This window comes from Sarcophilus harrisii, chromosome 3 (genome assembly GCF_902635505.1).
Source record: "Sarcophilus harrisii chromosome 3, mSarHar1.11, whole genome shotgun sequence".
NCBI classification, from domain to species: domain Eukaryota; kingdom Metazoa; phylum Chordata; class Mammalia; order Dasyuromorphia; family Dasyuridae; genus Sarcophilus; species Sarcophilus harrisii.
This window is the reverse complement of record NC_045428.1, coordinates 567,756,073-567,778,510: the sequence shown is the minus strand read 5'-3', so window position 1 is coordinate 567,778,510 and position 22,438 is coordinate 567,756,073. Positions and strand designations below refer to the sequence as shown.

General features: G+C 48.2%; 1 protein-coding gene across 1 annotated transcript; it reads right to left on the bottom strand.

Annotated features, from left to right (window-relative positions):
- Positions 1-230: 230 nt before the first annotated feature.
- On the bottom strand, positions 231-21,378 carry FAM131C (family with sequence similarity 131 member C). The gene is made up of 7 exons (XM_031962803.1): positions 20,912-21,378; positions 9,283-9,398; positions 7,849-7,884; positions 7,487-7,580; positions 5,368-5,550; positions 4,830-4,940; positions 231-1,617 (listed from the first exon to the last, which is right to left on the bottom strand). Exons 1-7 carry the CDS (start codon positions 20,931-20,933, stop codon positions 1,319-1,321), a joined length of 861 nt encoding a protein of 286 aa, XP_031818663.1. The 5' UTR covers positions 20,934-21,378; the 3' UTR covers positions 231-1,318.
- Positions 21,379-22,438: the final 1,060 nt, after the last annotated feature.

The window sequence follows — 22,438 nt, the reverse complement described above, 5'->3', positions numbered from 1 at the left end:
CTTTCTTTCTTTCTTTCTTTCTTTCTTTCTTTCTTTCTTTCTTTCTTTCTTTGTTTTTTCCTTCCTTCCTTTCCCTTTTCCTTCCTTCCTTTCTCGCTTCCCTCCTTCCCTCCTTCCCTCCCTCCTTCCTTCTTTACTTTTTTCTTTCTTTCCTTCTTTCTTTCTTTTTGCTGAGGGAATTGGGGTTAAGTGACTTGCCTAGGGTGACAGAGCTAGGAAGTGTTAAGTGTCTGAGGTTAGATTTGAATTCAGGTCCTCCTGACTTCAGGACTGCCACTTTGCCATAAAGCTGCCCCCCCTTCCCCACTAGATTTCTGTACAATAGAAATGGAGGTTCTGATGGAGCTGGAGACCCAAGAATTATCATCCACCCCTCACCCCCAAGCCATCAATCTGGTTAGCTACTGGACAAATCCACCACTTTAATGTCTTCAGAGAACATGGTAGGGGAAAGTAATGAATGGATAGCGTGAAGAGAGAGGAAGACTGTCCACCAAGGGGCCTCTGTTGGGAAGGATCTCCAGTAATTTGGGAGCCAATCCCTAGAGTGTCCAAGAAGTGCTACAGTGTGAGGATGTTCAGACGGTCACAGTGACAAGAAGGGGGGCTTTAGCTGCCAGGGGAGGGAGTCACCACCTTGTAGGAGGGCTGAGGGAAGAAGCAGAGGGAGTAAGGGGGAAGAGAGAGCTTACCCCCAAGTAGAAGTGTGAGATGTGGGGGGAGACTGAGGAGGGAACCCAGGGGTTCCCTTGCTACCTCCAGGGCCCTCCCTGCCACCACTGAGAGGACGGCAGAGGGGACTCCTCAGAGCTAATTCTTGATGTCACAGAGCTCAGTATTCTGCTGCGTCCTGAGGAAGGGCAAGAGAGGCTGTGGGAAGGAGGGGCACATAGAAGACCCCCAGTCTGCTTCTGCCCAACCTTACCTCCCAGACAGAAAGGAAAAGGAAAGGGCTGGGGGGATATGGCTCCCATTGAACAAGGGGTAAACTGAGGCACCGATTGGTTTCCTAAGGGGTCTCGATGACTCCACGGCCCCATGCCTACCTGGTGCCTGACTAGCCCATCTCAAGATCAAAGAGAGGCATGAATCCGTCCACTATAGGGGAGCAGCCTCCGCTGGAGACCTTGGGAAGTCTGATGCCCGTGGCCCCGAGACACAGCCGGTAGGGGCAAGCGCCCCAGCGCACCCCTTGGCGTGGTATGAGCATCGGATCAGGGAGTCAATGGGATCAGTGAAGAAAGGAGGGCCCGCCGCTCCTCCCTCCTCCCCCGGCGTCTTTCTCCAGGCCGCCCCAGTGCCAGCCCAGGACCCCGCCTCAGTTATAGAAGACCTCGTCCTCTGAGAGGGAGCTGCTGTCCACATAGCGGAGGGAGCCGTGCACCTGGGACCGGGACTCCGCCTGGGCTTCGGGGCCTCCTCCCAGCAGCAGCCGCTGCTTGTCGGGGCTGGGAGGCCACGGGCCCGCGGCGGACGCCTCCTCCGGGGAGTCCCAGCTCTCGGTGGGCGGACCAGGGGCCGGGAGAGAGGAGGAGAGGGAGGAGGAGAAGGCCTGGAGGCTGCCGTCCAGCAAAGGCCCATTGCGGAGGTTGTCCTGCAGGTAGAGGCTCCCGAAGTCTGGAAGCGGAGGAAATGAGGTTAGCACGGGACCCTCCCCATCCTCTCCGGACCCCTCCTTCAGCCTTTCCCCCAAGCTCCTTGTGTAGGGTGTGGCTCTGGACAAATCACATGACCTCTTTGGTCCTCAGTTTCCTTACCTGTCAAATAGCTGAGATGGCCCCTAAGGTTTCCCATGTCCTTCACAAGGCACGCTCCAGGCACACTACCCTACTGCATTTTCCTCCTTTCCTCCTGCTCCCTGTCTTTTGGACACTCTCTCCTACTCAATTTCTTTCAGGATGCTTCAGGTGTCGGTGCTCTCAACTGCCTCAGTTTACATTGTATTCTACACCCTTAGGCTCACGCTGAGTTCACCCCCACGCAGCCCGAGCTCTTAGAGAGCTGGGAACAGCTCGTTTGCCTTTGTCCTTGAAGTTAAGAGGCCTGAAGTCTCTTCCCCGGGAGTATTGTGCGGAGGGGGGGGGGGGGGCGGGATGCAGATACACACCACACGCATCACAGGGGAGCCAGAGCAATCCCTCGCCTTCAGGGCCGGAGGCAGAGCTCTGGGAGCCGCACCCAGGCCGGAAGGCGGGGGTCCTCACACCTGCGGTGGGTCCTCTCTCTAGGAAACACCCTGTGACCCAGAGTTAGGAGGGGGTTCAGTCCTAAAACTCAGAATCCAACAAAGCGAAGCTTGACTGAAGCCAACTGATGGGGGTTAAGGGATGACCTGATAGAGGAAGGTGGTCATGTCGGAGCTAAGCCTGGAAGGAAATTAGGGACGTGAAATGGGTGCAGCAGGCAAGGGGAACCAGTGAAAGGTCGGAGGTGAGAGCAGGAGGTGTTCCCCGTGCACGTAGGGATGCTGTCACTCTAGTGACCGCTTTAGTGGTCCGTGGCTCTAAGAGAAAGAGACCTTCACACTACTATTGCCTCCGCTTCAGAATGCAGTAAAACTGGATGCCGCTAATCTAAACTGAAGCTTTCTCCCGTGATTCAGCATTACAAGCAAAACTAAGGCTTTTAGAACAGCCGGGGGCAGGAGCCGCCTGTGACTGGACCCATTGGGAAATTTTCAGTGTGAAAACTGACACCTCAGAAATCCCCATCCCCCACCAAACGCAAAGGTTGTGGATTTCCAGGCTTAAGAAAGTGCTGGGGAAAGTGTTAATGATTCAGATCCGACCGAACAAGATTTGCATATTCCTCTCCCTCCTCCCTCTTTCCTCCTCCCCTACCCCATCCGGTTTTTAAACTTTTCCCAGCACACTCCTGTTACACAATAAATCTCGCTGGAGTTCGGCAGGACATGAAATCATCACCCAATGTGGAAGCCTTTTATTATTAATCATAGCAGGAGAGTACTAAGCATTTATTTTATTTTTTAGAATTTTAAAATTTATTTTTATTTTTTATTTTAGTACTAAGCATTTATATAGCACCAACTGTGTGCCAGGCTCTTTGCGTGAGCACTTGTACGAATATCTCATTTGAACCTCACAACCATCTAGGGAGGTAAATGATATTATTAGTGCTCCGCCCCAATTTTACAGTTGAGGAAACTGAGGCAGAGATGAAGTGACTCGTCCAAAGTCACACAGATATTAAGTGTCTGAGGCTAGATTTGAACTCATTTCCCACTTCCAGGTCCAGTGCTCTGTGCACTATGGCCACCACCTATCGAGTAGTATAATAATAAACTGATATTCTGTGAATTATGGTCACCACCTAGCAAGTAATATAATAAACTGTGCATTATGGCACCACCTAGTGGGTAATATAATAATAAACGGGTATTCTGTGTATTATGGCAGCCACTTAGCAGATAATATAATAATAAACTGGTATCGTAATAATGTTAGGGTTTGTAAAAGGCTCTTCAGAAATGATTTTCTTTGAGCCTGGGTGAGATCAGTTTGGCCGGGCCAAGGAGTACATGACGAAGAAGAATATATAAGGGGGCGGGAAAGAGAGGCTTTGGCCAGGCTCTTTCCACTGACCTAACCTTGCTCTTCAGCGTCCACTCTGGCTGGCCAGTGGGATGGAGCATCATTCTGGGTCAGTGGAAAATCCCAAGTCTCAAAGCACTTTCCATGACATGTTCCCATGCTCCCACACTCCCTTTCTTTCCTCGGGGACCACTTCCTCTCTTCCCTCTCCTGATCCCGACCAGCCTTGGCTCCTCCTGCCCTCCCTGCCGGGGGGAAAGGATGCCCTGGTCCTTGCTTGTGGCCCCTTGGCACCCGATGACCGGGTATCATGGTGGCTCTTTCTCCCAATGCTGCTCCCTGCTCCATTGTCACCAATGGCTCCCTCATCCCTTCACAAAGGGGCCCTGAGGAGAACAGCCACAGAACAATAGGGCAGAGGACACGTAGAGAGTGCTTTAAAACAAATGTTTGTCAATGATCTCATCCCATAATCATCTTCAGCCATCCCTCCCCCGGTGCCTTGTGGGGCATGGAGGTGACCTGGGCTCTCCAAAGCGTTGCCGCTGGCGTGTGGGGCTTGGCAGAGCTAAGCAAGCTGGCGCCGTGTCAGATGTGGGAGAGTCCACTCAGCTCCGAGATACTGAGGGCTGGCCACTGGGGGGGGGAAAGGGGGGAACTTTTTTTTTTTTAGACCCAGTGACTCATGAAGACTGTCTACCAAGGCAGGGGGTTGCAGGGAAAGGGTTGTTTTAATCTAGGAAGCAGGCCCTGATAAAAATCACCAGACAATCACTGGACATTTATAAAGTGTTTGATTTTTTTTTTTTTTTTTTTATGCTCACTATCACCTGTTTTGAGGGGGAATGGACAGAGTGCCCAGCCTGGAGTGACAGGAAAACCTGAGTTCAAATCCAACCTCAGGCATTTACTAACCGAGTGATCCTGGGCAAGTCACTTAACCCTGTTTGCCTCAGTTTCCTCATCTTTCAAATGAACTGGAGAAAGAAATGGCAAATCCTTCCAGTATCTCTGCCAAGGAAACTGAAACAAATGTACAATAAAAGCAAAATCTCTCTGTTACAAAATTATTTTTTATAAGTTGATACATATTTTGTTTTTTACTTGTTTGTATATGTGTTGTTTCCCCCTCCAGCAAAATATGAGGACAGAGACAGTTTCCTTTTTGTTTATGTACCTAGCACATAGAAGGCACTTATATATTCATCTTGAATTTAATTAAATTACTCATCTCTTTCCCTCCTTTTGCTCTCCCCACTCCCACCCAGGGGAACATACCCTGTAGGGGGATGACATCCTGGGGACTCTCTCCATGGCACATCTCTTCATCTTCTATTGAGGACCAGGCACTCAGTGTGGCCTCGGTAATGGCAAACTGCTCAGCAACACCTGTATTGAGAAGGAGGGACCAGGGCTGGAGTTGGTGACAGACTCTCCTGCAATGGAGCTGCAATGGGTAGGTTCAGAGGAAGAACATGGCCAGGACAGCCGCCTCCTTAGGGTCTTTCCCATGCCTATCAATGATCCATCCCCCATCCAGTTTCCACCCAATGCTCAAATAATTCCCACCTAACAATCCTATGTCTACCTTATGGTTCACCCAATGATTTTATTCCAATTTAGTGATCCTGCTCCAGGGGTTCAATAATCCATTCCCCACCTAGGAATCCTATATATGCCCTAGAGTCCACTCTCCCTTTTGGGTAGAAGGATGTCATCTCAGGTTCCATGGGGCCATGATTTGGGTACCAGTCTTCACTTAAGTTGTTTTTTGTCTCTTAGCTTCGCCACCCCCCAACCCTCTGGTCCCACTGACCTGCAGCAAATCGGGCCTCCCGAAGCTCATCAGGCAGGTAGCTGTAATGTTCCTCCTCTCCTGGCGATGGGTCCCAGCCCGACTGCTGGGCGCTCCAGCCTTTCCACTCGATCAGGTGGGCTACCCGGCCCCGCGCCATGGCTGTGGGTTTTGTGATGTGGTCCTTGATGCTCTGCACCACACCTGGGCATGGGAAGAAGCTGAGCTATTCCTATTTGCTCCCATTCCCACCCGTGTACCATAACCACTCAACCAAGGATCACAGATCCGGAGTTGCAAAGATCCCAGAGTCCCTCGTTTAGCAAATGAGAAAACGGAGGTTCAGGGACGGGAAGTGATTTGCCCAAAATTATACCCAGGTAGGCAGTACCAGAGGGAATTTGAACTCAGATCTTCTAGTATCAGAACCAAGGTTCTTGATCCCATGATGCAATATGCCTTGTACTTCCATTAAAAATTCAAAAAATGTTGCCTATTGTATACTAGGCCACATAGACTCATGTGCAAACAGAATTTCTGGCTTAACTTTCTTACCACCATTTACTTAAGATCGGCAAGTCACGTAAATAGCTAGAGTGTAAAAGAAAACCGAGACATCCACTGGAGCCCTTCTGGGATCAGGTTAGTTCCTGCTCTGCCTGTTTACAAATTTACAGCTCGAAATATCAGCTGCAGCTCTGGTGTTAACTGGCTAGTACCATGTGTGATGTGATGAAAACATGTTCTTTTAAGTGTAAATCATCCTCTTCTCTTATTTACTCTGAAATCCCACCTCCCCATCTTGCTGCTGTAACCCAAGCCCACATAAGGCTGTTGCTCACATCTCACTTTTGTAGAGAGAGTTTGCACTCTGTGCATAATAAACTGGTTTTTCCCATAGCTCTGCGTTGTTGATTGGCAATAGTTCCAATGTATTCTCGGGTACTTTATTGCTCTCAGGAAATAGCCAATGCTTTCTGTAGGAATTCCTAGGCTTAGAACTAGAAGGGACTTTAGAAATCATTGATATTTTATAGATATTTTATATTTTATATCTATTTTTTAGATGGAGAAACTGAGATCCACGTGGGGTAAAATGATTTGCTCAAGACTACACAGGTAGGACGTAATATGGCCAGTATTTTAGTCCTGTTCCTCCCTCCAGGGTCCTTTCTACTACCTCATATTCCCTCTTGGAGGACAGAAAGATTGCTGATGGTAAAGGTGATTGGGAAAGGCTCCCTGGAGGAAGCAGAGCTTACAGACCCTTGAAGGTTGAAGAGAGAAAGGGTAATAATGGAGAAAGCATTCCAGGCAGAGGAAACAGCAGGAGCAAAGAATAAAGGCAGGAATAAGCCTGGGAGGGAAGCCTGTCTCTGAGGCCCTCTAGCACATATCCCGTGTTCTGTCCAATCTAGCTCTTCTTTCTCCAACAGACATAATGTGGTTCATTCTTATCTCCCTCTTTGCCCCTGCATGAAGTACCCGTGTTCTTTTTTTCTGTTCTCCTTTAAAAATAGAATCTTTTATTTTTGTATTTTTGGTGAGTCAGTTGGGGTTAAGTGACTTGTCCGGAGTCACACAGGTGGTATTAAGTGTCTATAGTTGGATTTGAACTCAGTTCCTCCTGAAGCTAGAGTTCTATCCACTGCACTAAATACATAATATTTGAGGTCTAGTCATCTTAGCTCAGTTCCTGGCCCATGGTAAACTTTTGATAGATTACTGTTGATTATGTTCTTGGAGGGCTCAAATCTCCTAAGGTACTGGAGATACAGGTGCAGACATAGGTCTGTAAGAGCCGTCCCAAGGGTGGGGCAACTGGGACTTTGGCCTAGGGCACCAAAATTTAGAGAGTGTTGGAAAAAAATTAAAGATAATACTTAGCTTAGCTTTATCCCAAGGCTACTGAAACAATTGCGTCTAGCACATAGCTAGAAAGAGTACTCAGGTAAAATGGGACATTGTCTGCCTGTGGCAGAGAAATTCCTCTCTAGCTCAGTCCCACCCTGTTACCCTTCCCTAATCACTTAGCAGGCGTCTATATCCCTCAGTAAGGCAAGTCTTTAAAACTCTGTTTTGTGCCATCTGTCCTAAGTGCTGATGTCAAGCCATAAGGCTGCTCTGGGCCTGTACATACCCACTAGGGAGGAGGTGGCTAGGGCGGCCACATTGTAGTTACTGGAGCAGGTCTTGGTCTCGGATAGGAAGCCACTGGGTGTCCGGAAGCATTTCTAAAAGTAGAAGAGAAAGGGAGGATCAATGGATAGCCCCCTCCCAGTCCTCTAATATCCTCCCCCCTCCTATGCCAGTTTCAGACTCTGGGCCAGGGCCATGGAAGGAGAAGCCTGGGAGGGGACAGCCCGGGCTTGGTGAATCAAGGTCCCTCCTCGTCCCCTCGGCTCTAACTTTCCTCCCAGGACCCAGCAGAGTGGAAGCATGCTAAGGGGTCAGGCATGGGGTAAGGGCTTGGTGGGGGGAGATCAGGGCAAGTGAACAGACCTGCCAGGGATCCCAACAGAAATCCATTTGCTTTTCCTAAAATGAAATGAAAAAGGATTCAGGAAGATGTAGTTTCTAAGAGAGCAATCAGGCAACTCAAATCCCACCTTCTAAAAGAAACTTTCTCCAGGTCCTTCTAGCTCCTGGTGCTTCTCTCTCTCTCTCTCTCTCTCTCTCTCTCTCTCTCTCTCTCTCTCTCTCTCTTGCTCTCTGTCTCTGTCTGTCTCTCTCTGTGTATCTCTCTCTGTCTGTCTCTTTCTCTGTGTCTCTCTGTCTCTCTCTCTCATTCTTGCGCTCTCTCTCTCACTCTTGCTCTCTGTCTCTCTGTCTCTGTCTCTCTGTCTGTCTATCTTTTCCTCCTTCCCTCCTTCTCTTTCTTTTCTCTCTTTCTCTGTCTCTGTCTCTCTCTGTCTTTGTCTCTGTCTCTGTCTCTCTCTCACCTTTCTCTCTGTCTCTCTGTCTCTCTCTCTCTCTCTCTCTCTCTCTCTCTCTCTCTCTTTCTCCCCCCCCATGTGTATTATTTAAATATTGTCTCCTTCATTGGAATGCAGGATATGCTTTTGTATTTCTCTGTATTCCTAGAACTTAGCACATAGTAGGAGCTTAATCAGTGCTTATTGACTGACTAATTATACCAAGTAAGTTCATCAGGAAGTATGATCCATCAGTATTCCTGGAAGGAAGTGAAGGGCCCCATAACCCTCCCATCTATCCAGGGATCTGGCCTGGCTGCCCCTTAGCAGGTGGAAAATAAATATAGGATTGCTGGATGCCTTGATTCAAGGGCCCAGCTAATTGGGAAATTGCTACTTCAATATATATCCATAGATCTCAATGTGAAAGGGACCTCAGATGTCATTTGGTCCAGTTCCCCCATTTTACAGATGAGCAAACTGAAGCTGGGGAGGAATTGAGTGACTTGTTTAAAGTCGCATGAACAATAATACTTGTCAACATTTTTACAGTGTTTTAAGGTTTTTGCATATATTATCTCTTTTAAGCCTCACAACAGCCTGGGATGTCGGTGCAGTTACCTCTCTTTTACAGATTAAGTAACTGAGGTTCAAAGAAAGTAAGCGACCTTCCCAGGATTACACAGCTAATGAGTATCTGAGAGAGGATCTGAATTCAGGAAGCAAGAACAAGGACACAATCCCCGCTCCTCTGAATCCAAATCCAGCACGCTCTCTGAGATACCATGCCAAGAGCTTGTCCAGACCCTGCGTTTTATGGATAAAGATAATGGTGTCCATAGCAAACCCATAGCGGAGTCACACAAACACCACAGATGTAGGGAGTCTGAACCTGCTGCAGAATCATCAAGAAGGGGCCCAAGCCTAGTGGTGTCCCCTTTAGGGTGGGGATAGAGGTCCAGGTGTAGCCTGAGGGTGTGGGCAAGTTGGGGTGGGGTAGAGAAAATGGGGTGCCATTTACCTTACTGGTGACATAGTCCGGAGCAGCAGCAGGAAGGCAGCCGGAGGAGAGGTCCGGGGCTGGGCAATCTATGTCCCTGGGCAGAGGGCAGTCTTTGTGGGCACTTGTGAACAGTTCTGGAGGAAGAAAGAGCATGAGTTAAGGGAAAGGGTTGAGATGGAGAAAGGGAGCCTCAGTTACAAAGGGAGGGAATGGTTGTTATTCAGTCCTGTCCAACTTTACGTGACTCCATTTGGGGTTTTCTTGGCAAAGATATAGGAGTGGGTTGCCATTTCTTCTCTAGGTTGTTTTACAGGTGAGGAAACTGAGGCTCACAGGGTTAAGTGACTAGCACAGGGTCACACAGATAGTAAGTGTAATAAGGATTTGCCTTGGAAGGGGTCAGGGTAAAGGCAGTCAATGGTGCTGTCTGAATTCTGCATCTGCCTTCCTGCTTCCAGAGTTCAGGGAATATCCTGGGTTTGACGCTGCCCTTTGGTCCCTTTGCCTGAAAGCAACCTAAGCCTGGGATTGACCAATTCAAGGAGGCTTGACCCTCTCAAAGCAGCTTCATCAGAGAAAGCTGCATGTACTCCTGCAAAGGGCAGGGCTCCTCCACCATCATAGAGCCCTCCTCCTTCCCCCAGCTAGAACAGGAGTCCCTGCTTCAACAGCCTTCATAAATACTCGTCCAATCTCTTCTTTTTAATTTCTTTTAATTTTCATGTTTTTTTCCATCCAATTTCAAAGACATCCGGTGTCACGGACCCCACAGCTCCCAGTCCATTCCACTTTAGGGAATCTTTGAATGTCAGGCAATGTTTCCCAGCTTTATCAGGCTAAAAATCTGCCTCTTGGCAACACAGACCCATTTGCTCCCAGTTCTGCCAGTTGGGACCAAGAAGGAAAAAAACGAATCCTTCCTCTTCATGACAACATTTCAAATTATTTTAGAATCTTCTCTTCTCCAGGGTAAATAACCCCAAACCCTTTAACTAGTCTCGGCTTGGGACAATCGCTCTTCTTTTTCTTATCCTAGAGACTTTCTCTGAATGGATGCTCTCCTTGCCAATGTTCTCCCTACAATCTTTTTTTTTTTTTTTAAACCCATATGCATGGCTAATTTTACAGCATTGACAATTGCCAAACCTTTTGTTCCAATTTTTCCCCTCCTTCCCCCCACCCCCTCCCCTAGATGGCAGGATGACCAATACATCTTAAATATATTAAAGTATAAATTAAATACAATATATGTATACATGACTAAACCGTTATTTTGCTGTACAAAAAGAATCGGACTTTGAAATACTGTACAATTAGCCTGAAGGAAATAAAAAATACAGGCGGACAAAAATATAGGGATTGGGAATTCTATGTAATGGTTCATAGTCATCTCCCAGAGTTCTTTCACTGGGTGTAGCTGGTTCAGTTCATTGCTGCTCTATTGGAACTGATTTGGTTCATCTCATTGCTGAGGATGGCCAGGTCCATCAGAATTGATCATCATATAGTATTGTTATTGAAGTATATAATGATCTCCTTCTCCCTAAAATCTTAAATCTATATCAGAGTGCAACAGCCCAGACTGGTCTGCCCAGGGGACAGAACAAAGCCATGTCCTCTATCATTCTGCACACCAAGCTTCTATTCATTCAACCCAAGATCATGACATCTTTTGGGCTGTTGGCTCTCCAGGAGACGATGAGAAGGGAAGGGCCTCTGAAAAACCGAGGAACAGGAAGATAGGATGGATTTCAGTTTGCCCTCCTACTGTTCAGGGAGGGAGGAAGACCACAAAGGGCAGAGAGAGCTTTCAGCGTGAGTGACCCTGCCTTCCCCCGGGCAATGACGGGCACAGCTGGGCAGATGCCCAGTTGGGAGAAGGAGAGGGAGGTTCCTTACAGGGACACAATCTGGACGCTAGCCGTCTCTCCTCTCCCAACAGTGAATCCAGATGTGCTGGGGTGGAGCCCACCCCATTGGGCTAAGAAGACAGTAGTTGAAGGCTTCCAAGAGGCAGGGGCCCCTGCGTTTAAGAGGTCAGGTGCAATCTAGAAGCTGTGGTTTTTAGGGAAGGAAACAAGTACTTATTAAACATCAACTGTGTAAGTACCATATACTATGCCTTTAAGTGCTCTACAAGTATGGTTCATGGAACCTCCATTGGGGAGGGAGAATGTGTGGTGTGGAAAGAGGTTATAGGAGACCGGACCCAGGTCCTCTGGGCGCTCACTTTTCCTCCATTGATCTTCATTTCTTCCTCTATAAAATGAAGAGGCTGTCCAGCTTAGGAAAGGGGCTTAGTCACCCAGAACAGCTTACAGAGGATGATAGCGGTCCAGAGAGACAGTGTCTTGTCCAAGAATGCACAGGTTATAACAAGTGGTAGAACAGGGGTTGAAATCCTTCCTCCAACAGCCCCTAAATCAGGCATTCTTCTCTAAGGGCCCCCCAGCTCTGACCTCCTGGGTTCTAAGGGCCCTCCCAGCTCTGACCTCCTGGGTTCTAAGGGCCCTCCCAGCTCTGACCTCCCGGGTTCTAAGGGCCCTCCCAGCTCTGACCTCCTGGGTTCTAAGGGTCCTCCCAGCTCTGACCTCCTAGGTTCTAAGGGCCCTCCCAGCTCTGATATCCTGTGTGTTTAGCACTCGATGTCCTAACAGCCCTCCAGGCCCTGATATTTTATGACCTCACTTTCACAGACACTGAACTCTAAAGATGAATAAGAATATTGATGAGCCCTCCACACATCTCCTGAAAGATGTTAAAAATCTCTGACGCACCCTCTTGTGTGGGGCCCTGCCTGGTCCTGTGACAATCTCGATGCTGCCTCCTCAAGACAGGGAGAAACAAGATGAAAGTATCAGGGGAGTCAGGGGGATTGGTTCCATTTTATTGCTGGAAAAACTGAGGCTCCAAGAGGAGTGACTTGCCCCCATTGCCAGTTGCAGCAGAATGGGGACCCAGGTCCTCCATCTCCGGGCCCAGTGCTCCCTCCTTCCTCCCAGGACTCCTTCCACCAGGCTCCGGGCTCCATCCCTCCCCAGTCTGGCTTCCCCTGTGTCTCCTCTCCAGGGTGCAGGCCCACAGCTGGTTGCCTCCTGCCTCCCTCTCCCCCTCAGGACTTGGGCCCTGGTGATGTCACCCATGGTTGCCATAGAGACATCAGGTAATGAAGCGGCCCTGGGAGGAGCCACAGGCTCCTCCTTCCCCAGCTGGGACCAAGCCGACCACGTCACTGGCCATTGGAAAAACACAGCCGGAGAGGGAGGAAGAAATGGGCCCTGAGCTACGTTCCTGCCTGGGTAGGAGCCTACGTAGCTCAGGGCCCCCTCCCCCAGGACGGGCCTGGTCTGTCCCTTAGGAAGTCAGCCTCTGAGGGGCCTGGATCTCCAGCAGCATCTCCCCATCCTCTCCTTAGTCAACCACAGACTTGAGAATAAAGGCGATTTTAGGCTGCTTTTGCTGATGAGGATCCTGAGACCCACAGCAGGAAAATGGCTTGGCCAAGGTCACTCCTGTAGTTAGTAGCGAACTGGGATTTGAACTCAGTACCTCTGAGTGACCCAGCAGATCCAGGTACGACTCCTGATTTATCCCTGATCCCGAGGTCAAAGCCTCATTCTTCTCTCTGCTCCTTGCCTTTCTTTGTATCCCCAGCACTTAGTAAGGTAGCACATAGTAGGTACTTCATTGACTCAAGTCTGAATGAATGACTCTTCTTCCTTCCCTCAAAAAAAAAGGGGAGCAGAATTAAAACTGACTTGTTTCCTGGGGCACTTAGAAGTCACCTCTTCCATCTTCCTGCATCCAAGTGGCCAGTTCTCTCCAGATTCTCCAGTGTTTTCCAGTTAAATTGGAAGTCAGAAGAGACTATTTCTTTTCTCAGACCATTTGTTGCAGGATAGAATGTCCCCCTTGACCAGAGGAAGTTCCTTCTTGTGTCTGGCCTCTCACTTTCTTGCTGTTTATCTTCCCTAAAACCTTCCTCTGGTGATTTCAGCCCCACTTCTCTTCTAGAATGGTGGGGAAATGGACAGTCACCGATCACCCTCCCTCCAGATAATATTTATATAATCTACAGTACAGCATGTTCCTGACTCAGTTCTTTGGGGCATCTCAGCTCCATAAAGGATCCCTCCCATCCTTTCCTCTAATCAGCTAGACCTTAGAACTAAAAATAATTCTGACACACAAAACATTCACGTTTGAAGGGACCAGCTCGCCCAGTCTTTTGATTTTAGTCACTAGAAAGCTGAAGTATAGAAGGTCCCCAAGGTCATACTCTGAAAATTTAAGTCAACAACCTATCACATGCAAGGCAACTGTCGGAGAAATGCTGAGAAAATGCTCAGCAGAATCTGAACTCAGGTCTTTGGTCTCCCTTCCCCTACCTCTATTTTTTGCTTCCACCAAGAAGTTCAGCGTTATTCACGCCCTCCTATCTTGATTATTCTAACAGGTCCTAGGACATCAATCCTATGAAAGGATAGCCACATTTCTTCTCCAAAATGGGGACTGTTCCTTTCTACAGAGAAATCCTATTTGCTTGATTCTCAAACCTTTAGGGTGATATATTCCTTTAGGACCAATTCAACGATGACCTCAAAGTTAGTTATATATTTGACTGACTGCTTCAGTATCCTCTTAGATCAGTTTTTTTCCCCTCGTGTAGAGTTTTGAAAAACTGAAATATGTTCAAGAAACTTGGGTACAGACCAATAAAATCAAGGAAAAGCTTAAAGTTCAATTCGATTACTCCTGAAACTGCTTGCTACCAAAAAGGTTGCGGAGGCCATATTGCGCCACTGATCTGTTCGGACACTTTTCCTTGGTGAGAATATGTGCAGTACACAGGCGTGAAGAATATAAATTGAATTACCAACGATATTCCCACGTCTGCTCTTTTTGCCTTGTTGCTCAGTCTGGTTAAGTATCAACTTCTGTACTGGTGAAGAGTGACTTTTAATTGTGGAAAAGTGTCATAGCCCATTTGCCAATTTATTAATCACAAAATAACAAGAGCTTTTACACTTAAAAAAAAAAAAAAAGATGGGGACTGTTAGCCTTTCTACTAAGCACTTTAGTCACTTTGCTGTCTGTTAGATCTCAGTCTCCCTTTCTGTACAATGGGGCCAAGTTCTGCTCTCCTCTTCCCCCAGCCCCTCAAGTGAGATGGAGAGGATGTTGCCTCCTCCCTCTGCCTGGTGAGTCACCGCCACAGGTGCAGAGACCCAGCCTGGCGTGGCGGCTTGGCTGAGAACAGCCTGGCTGTTACCAATCTTCTCTAGCCCTCAAGAAGAGATATTTATAGAGTGACTGTGCATCTCCTATTCCCTTGGCTCAGTTTTCAGCGGCAGCAGACACCCTTCCCTTTATTTCTCCTCCCGTAAGTCCCCCTCCTCTCTAAATCCGTGAGGGTTATAGAACAAGAGATTCAGATTCAAATCTGGCTTCAGACAATGATTAGCTATATGACCTTAGACAAATTATCTTACTTTTCTGAGCCTTAATTTTTCATCTCTACAATGGGGATGAGTCCTGTTTAGCAATGACTCCCACCTCATTGCTGTGAGGTTCAAATGAGAAGTCTGTCTGAGATGTGTGAAAACCTTCAACGTGCTAAAGAAACATCAGGTATTAATATATTAACACCAGTGTATTTCTATAACCCATTCCGGGGCAGGTAGGTAGTACTTTGGCTACCACATAGATTGGTATCAGGACTGGAAACAGGAAGATTTGAGTTCAAATTTAGCCTCAGATATGTGTTAGCTGCACGACCCTGGGCAAGTCAGATAAACCCCATTTATCTCAGTTCCTCATCTGTAAAATGGAGATATTGGAGAAAGAAATGATAAACTACTCTAGTGTCTTTCTCAAGAAAATCCCATGGACAGTGACCCTCACCTCCTTCAGAATACTGCTCTACATGATAAATGTGGAAATATATATATATATATATATATATATATATATATATATATAAATTACACATGTTTACCATATATTGGATTGCTTGCTCTCTAGGGGAAGAGGATGGGGGGAAGAGAGGAAGAAAAATTTGTATCACAAGGTTTTCCAAGAGTGAATGTTGAAAACTATCTTTGCATGTATTTTGAAAATAAAAAGTGATTAACAACAACAACAATGAAACAAAACAAAATAAAATATTGCTTTAAAGTCATCTCCTTCTTAATCCCATCTTATCAACTTAAGCCCATCATATCAAATCTTCAGGATTCAGTTTGTGCTCTTGGAATTGAGCTTATTAATTCACTGCTTTATAAATGTTCTCATTGGCATTTCCTAGCGTGTATATGCTATGCACAACTCAATTTAGAAGCTCCCTAAGGTCAGAAACTGAGTTTTTCCTATCTAATAAGAAGTCTTCAATGGCAGGGATAGACTTCCTCATTAGTCTGGGGATCCTCTAAGGAAAAAAGATGGGAAAAGACAGACTCTGAAGTCTAGTGGCCCCTTCTCAAGATGAGAGGGACTCAGTAGAAAGATGGGTGACTGTGGCTTATTTGTAATTTGCTCTGGGCTCATTGGGAAAACCAACTCCACTTTGGATGAGTTGACATGGAGAAGGAAGGGAGGTTCAGCTTCCTGGGTGGGAGGGGAGGGAAAAACACAGGTAACTCAGTTTTCCATAGGCTACTTTAGTGAAAACCTGCAGCTAATTTGCACCATTACTGGACTACTTTTCTGCAAGGTCAGCCACCATGTACTTAGATAAATACCACCTAGCCACTTACAAAGGACCATAGAATCTCCAAGTCAGGAAAAAAATCTTAGAACGTAGAATATCAACACTGGGAGGGACCTTAGAACCCAGGAAGTCAGAATTGGGAGGGCCCTTAGAACCCAGGAGGTCAGAGCTGAGAGGGCCCTTAGAGCTCAGGAGGTCAGAGCTGGGAGGGCCCTTAGAGTATCCCTTAGGATATCAGACTTGGGATGGACTCTAAACATAGAATTTCAGAGGTGGAAAGGACCTTAGTGTCTCTAATTTTACAGATGGGGAAACAGCTGAAATGGATGGAATGGAGCTCAGGCCTCTGGTTTTAAGAATCTAATTTAAGAATCCAACTAAGGTTGGAAATGTATTCTGGGTTGAAATATCTTCATTAAGTTTAAGCAAGAGGAAAATGACAGTAAGGAGAAAGGGGAAAGAGGTGACTTTTGCTAAATGGACACAGTGTGTGTGCATGACTTAGGTTGAGATAGAATGATTTTAGCTTATTTAAGAGAATTATCCATTCTTGGATGCTTTGGAAATACTTCTGGGTTTCAAACTCCTCACATCTATGGTCACTTAATCAGGTCACCTCAGAAGTTCTCCTCATTGGTACTTTTTCAGCTTGCAAGTACTTCCTTTTCCCAAGTAATCAATAATTCAGATTTGTCACAGATTCAGATCGGCTTGCCTGCCATCCCCAATTCTTTGTCCTCAACTACTTCTAATTAGGGATTAGTGAAGAGTTATATGGGACTTCAATTCCCTAAAGTGAGGGGCTTGACCTAGATGAGGGATCAGCAAAATGATAGGCTGCAGGTTAAACCCAAACCAGCCTATTTTAGGATGGCCAGGAGCGAAGAATGATTTTTCACATTTTTAAAACAAAGTTTTATTGTCTTTAAAAATATAAAATATTTTGAATTTATATATGTATATTGTATCTTAAAATGTAAAAATATTCCTAGCTCCTTGCGAGGAACAAAAACAGATAGTGGGCAGGATTTGGCTCCCATGCAGTAATTTGGGGGATCTCTAGGCTAGAAAATCTCTAAGGGCCCTCCCAGCTCTGTGTTCTAAATCCCTCCCAGCTCTGACATCCCGAGTTCTAAGGACTCTTCCTGCTCTGATATTTTTAATTCTATGGACCCTCAGCTCTGATATTTTATATTCTAAGGGCCCTTCCAGTTTTGACATCCTGGGCTCTAAGGGCCCTTCCAGTTCTGACATCCTAGGTTCTAAGGCCCTTCCTAACTCTAGCATTCTATGTTCTAAAGTCTCTTCCATTTCTGTATTTTAAGGTCCCTTTCAATTTTGACATTTTGGGTTCAAAGGGACTTTTTAGCTCTATTATTGTGTTCTGAGGCTTTTTCCAGCCCTTAAGCTCTCTATCTTAGGACCCTGCCAGCTCTGACATCCCATGATCTAGCATTCAGTCCCATCACTAGCATTCAGTGATTCAGTGTTAATCAAAAAATTATACTGTCTAATATGTTCTGAGACTACATATTATTTTTCAATTACTGGGGATCTATTTGCTATGGGTTATTCGGATTGTCCATGTCATCTGGTCCCTCTCACATGGTTCTTGAAACTGTTTTTGGATACACCCCTCAATACTTTAAGCATCCATCAGCGTACACAGCAAGAAAAATGGAAAGCCATCTCTGCTTTTTCAGCCACCCTCAGTCTGTCATAGTCAAATAGACACAATCTCATATCTGTCACACTTGGATACCCTTAAACTGTCACAGTCCCAAACTAAGATGTATCACTTCCCATAGGCCCAGCCTATACCTGGCACACCTGGTCAGTTTTAACCTGTCACAATAATAGACACACTTTATAATAGTCACACTCTGAGTCTGTCTGTCCCAGTCAGACAGAGCTCTTTATACCCTTAGTCCATCATACTAAAACACAATTTGGCAGTGGGGGGTGGGTGGAGAGACAGAAAGGGGAAGGAGGTGGCAACTGGCTTTGATTTTGTGTTTAGGATGGGATGTGAGAGTAGATAGTTTCTCTAGAACTTCAGCTGCCCCAGGAGAATTCTGAGAAAGAGGGTCAGCTGTAAACCGAGGCTGGACTACAAAATGTCCAGGGTTGGGTGGGTCCTGGATCAGATGGGAAATCTGAATGGGTAAAAAGACTTGTGGAAGAGCCAAAATTTGAACTCAAGACCTTTGGCTCCCAATCTAGCATCGAGAGGCAGTAAATGAATCATTAGCTCACTAGGCATCTAGTTGTCTGCCAGTGAGTGAGATTGTTAGTAAAGATGCTCAGTTGTCATTGAGAATGTCAGTTGTCTATCAATTGTTAGGGAGGGGGTCTTTCAGTCCGTTGTTGCTCAGTGGACTTGTCAGTTATTGGGTCTGCCACCAAAGCTATCCCTATGGCTTAGTACATACCCATCATTAAGGAAAAACAATATATTTCAAAGCTTGACATGAGCTTTGCACTCATTTCATTTAAGCCTCTCAACAGTTTTGTGAAGAAGGTGAGGGCAAATATTATTAACCTCATTGTACCCATGGGGAAACTAAGACAGTGAAATTTAAATGACTTGCCTAAGATCACACTGTCAAAATTAAGATTCAAGCAGGCTTCACTGCTCTTAAACAAGACACCCTTCAGGCTGTTTATCCTTCCCTCAGTGACCTCCTTTGCCTTCCCCATTGCTCTTGGTGTTCACAGTAACCAGATTTTGCTGAGAAGATTAAGGGGCAAGAGAGCGTCATATCTTTCAGGGAGGGTTCTGGGGGGGGGGGAGGAGTTCAGCCATGATCAGGCTCTTCTCTCAAGCCTTCTGTGAAATGCAGCCCTGCACCAGGTGCTTTTGGGTGCCACCTGTGTCTGTCATCTCACGGTAGTCAAAGCTTTTCCCAAGCAGAGATCTGTTCCCCTTGTACCCACAAGTAGGATAGGAGTGGGGGTTGGGGAGGGCATGAGGGTTTAGGAAGCTGGTCCTAAGAAACTAGCCCAGTGATGTGGTTACCCTGGTAACCTTGCTTCAAAGGGGAAGGGAATGAAAGGGAAGGGAAAGGAAAGGAAAGGAAAAGAAAAGAAAGGAAAAGAATGAGAAGGGAAAGGAATGGAAGGAAGGGAAGAAAAGGGAATAAGGCAAGGAAAGGAAGGAACTGGAAGGGAGAAAGAAAAAATGGAAAAGAGGAAAGAGAAGAGAAAGAACTGGATGGAAGGGGGGAAAGTGAAGGGAATGGAAAAGGAAGGAAAAGGGAAAAGGAAGAGAAAGAAAAGGAAAAGAGGGAAGAGGAAGAGAAAGAAAAGGAAGGGAAGGGAAGGGAAGGGGAAAAAAGGGAGAGAAAGGAAATGGAGAGAGAGGAGGAGGGTCACTTAGGAAGCTGGAGAAGCTGCTGTGTTGAACAATGATGATGACAACGAGCCAACTAATAACACTTTACTGAATGACAACCCGAGCATTAGACTAGCTGATCTGCTCTGACTGAATGGTACATGATTGATTGATAACTGACTAATCTGATGACTGGTTCAACTGACTGATGTGCTGGACTGAAAAGCACAGGAAATGGGGGCGGGGTGGGCACAGAGAGAGCATCACTCGAAGCCTCGTAGAGGCTGAGAGGACCTTTGGAGGTCATTTCAGCCATCTCGCTGCCTCTGTGGAGAGCTCCACTTCTCTTTCCACAGTCAGACTGGCTCTCTTTAAGCTTTTAAGGAAGGATCCCTTTTTCTTTCTCCCACCCTCACATTCTGGAGGCTGTATCCAGAAAACAAGCCCCTGATTCCTTGGAACATCAGATTAAATCCCTGTGCCTTTATGGAATAACAAGCCCCCCCCCCATCCCTTAATCTTGCCTCGTGTCCCCTTTTTATCCTGGGTTCACAGAAGGCCACGGAAGCTTCTATTAAAAATGGTTTGGGGGGAAAGATCTGCTTTTGTGTTTTTAAACAGAAGCAAGGGAGCTTTTAGGAAATTAAACCAAGGACTTCAAGTGGGTAAGGAGAAGGGGAGCTGCCTTCTTTCTGACAACGGGAGATCTAGGCAGGAATGGGATGAGAGACCTGTGTTGAACCGTTACCTTTCCAGGTGGGATTGAGGAAAGGAATCAGACCCTTGGGAAAATCTGGGGAGGATGGATCAAAGGGCAGGAAGGGGTTCCGGAGAAGGTGCTGAGCCAGAATCCACAAGGACTATCTTAACTGGACCTCGTGCCAGGCAGAAGGTGGCAGCCACCCCTGGCTCTCCTCCATAGCTTAGAGGGAGGGCTGGAGCACAAGAAGCTTTTCAGACTTGCAAGACTCCACTCCCAGGAAAGGGATCAGTTCAGGGGCTGGGGCTGGGGGCTGGAGGCCGGCAAGTGTGTGAATGTGTGTGTACGCCCGCGCCCGTGAGCGCGTGTGTATGTTTGCAGGGGGTGGGGGGTGGGGGAACAACTGAAGGGAAGGTGGTTTTTAAAAGGGTGGGGGTGGGGAGAATAAGCTTCCCACAGGCAGCGGACTAACCCCTAGTCCCGCCGCCAGCTTCGGTCCCCGGGGTCCGACCACAGAAGGGAGGGGGTGACCTCAGCTTTCTCCTCCGAGAACGCCCGCTGCGTCGGGCACTATGCCAGCCTCCCTGGAGCCCTCCCATTGCCTGGGGTGCCGAGCCCCGGGGGGCCCCGTACTCGAGGGATCTGCAGCTTAGAGGCTGGACGGTTGTTCCCAGGGGGGAGTCGAGGATTAATCACGGAAATCTCCACTGAGGAGGGGGGCGTCCTGACGCTCTTGGGGGCAGTGCCCCCGTGCCCAGTGGCCCGAGATAAACAAGTCCCTGTCCTTGGGTGGGAGAGAGAGAGGAAGCGGGACCCCAAGGAGACCGGTTTTCGCCCAGGATCCCCTCCCCTACTCTCCAAGGTCTCCTCGAACCCCAGCCCTCCGGTCTCCGATCGTCCTTACCTCGGGAGACGCAGGAGCCCATCACGGGCGGAGCGGCGAGCGGCCGTCCTCCTTCCCTACGGGGCAGGGCTGGCCGCTCATGTCTCCCCGGCCGGGCAGCGCCACTCCGCCGCCACCGCGGCCCCAGCTCCGGGTGGCCCGGCGGCGTGAGCAACGGGGCCAGGCTCAGGCGCACGCCCCTCGGGCCCGGGCTGGGCGCGCCCCCCGCCCGCGCCCCGACCCCCTCGGTGCTCTCTGAGGCTCCCAGGGGCCCCGCTGAAGTTTGCGGCCGAGGGCCCGGGCTAGAGGCGCGAGAGCTGCGCGGGAGCCGAGGGATGGACGCCGAGGAACAGCGGGGATTGTAGAGGCGGCGGGAGGCTGAGGGCGCGGAGCGGGGCCGGCGCCTCTGGTTCCTGCCAGGCAGGAAGCCTCGGAGGAGTCGCCCGCTGTGGCCACGTCCCCTCCTCCCTCTCTCAGCGCTGTGTCCCTCTCCGCAGCTCTAACCCCGCTCCCCTCTCCGCTCTGCCCCCCTCTCTACTGCGCCCCTCCCTGCTCTGCCCCTGTCCGCTCCGCGCCCCTGTCCGCTCCGTGCCCCTCTCCTCTGTGCCCTCTCCGCTCTGCTTCGCTCCCGGCTCTGGCTCAGTCTCCGCGCTCCCTCTCCCCTCCCTCTCTCTGTCTCACTTCTCTCCCTTCTTTTTGCAGCTCTCTCTGAATTCCTCCTCTTTTGCTTGCACCGCGGGTGGGGATGGATAGCTCTTGTGGGACCAGGGCGAAGCCTTGAGGACTCCCTGGAGGAGAAAGCTAGGGCCCCGCCCCTGCCTAGCTTGCTCCCAGCGGCGATGCGATGGAGAAGGAGGAGGAAGAGAAGGAGAAGGAGGAGGAGGGCCGAACTCCTCTGTACCTGTTGATAGGGCTGGGAAGGTCTGGAACTGGGGAGTCCACAGTGATGGACCACGAGAGTCCACAATGATGAACCACCTTTCATCCAGGAACTGGGTGGGGGTTGGGACTTGAGGGGCTCGGGCACTCTTTGCCCTTAGGAACGAGTTTCCTTTAACTGGAATGATCTCCCATCCTCCTATCTCCACCTGTGGACGTTCTACCCTTTCTTTAAAATCCAGTGTGAAGGTCACCTCTTCCGAGCAGCTTTCTGAACCCTGCTAGCTAAAAAGTCTCTTTTTATGGCGCCTTTCCTAGCTAATTCATGTTCTATTTACCGGGACTATATTTATCTAGTACTGGTACTTTGCGGTGGTGCGGCGAGACCCCGGGCTATCCAAGGCCACCTATGTCTGTGGAGTTTATGGTCTGACAAGTCCCATAAAGCTTCAAAGGCTTTGAGAGTAAGTCAGCCTCCGGGTTAGCTGAGGATCGGTCGCTGGTCCCCTGATGTATTTTTCATGGGATGCAACTCTCCGACATTATGGAAGGGTCGAAATATGTACTAATGGAGAGGATGCTCCCCCTGAGGAAATTACAGAGCCACAAAAGTTTGAAGTATTTTTCTCTCTTAAGCTTGTGAATTTCTCCCAGGTGCTCTCCCAGAGT

Excerpts from the sequence above, each read along its gene's own strand:
- FAM131C (XM_031962803.1), bottom strand. The coding sequence starts at position 20,933 with ATGGGCTCCTGCGTCTCCCGAG. Across the intron at positions 7,885-9,282 it reads CGGACTATGTCACCAGTAAG|GAAAAGCAAATGGATTTCTG; the intron begins GTAAATGGCACC and ends ATTTCATTTTAG. Across the intron at positions 4,941-5,367 it reads GGAGGCCCGATTTGCTGCAG|GTGTTGCTGAGCAGTTTGCC; the intron begins GTCAGTGGGACC and ends TTCTCAATACAG.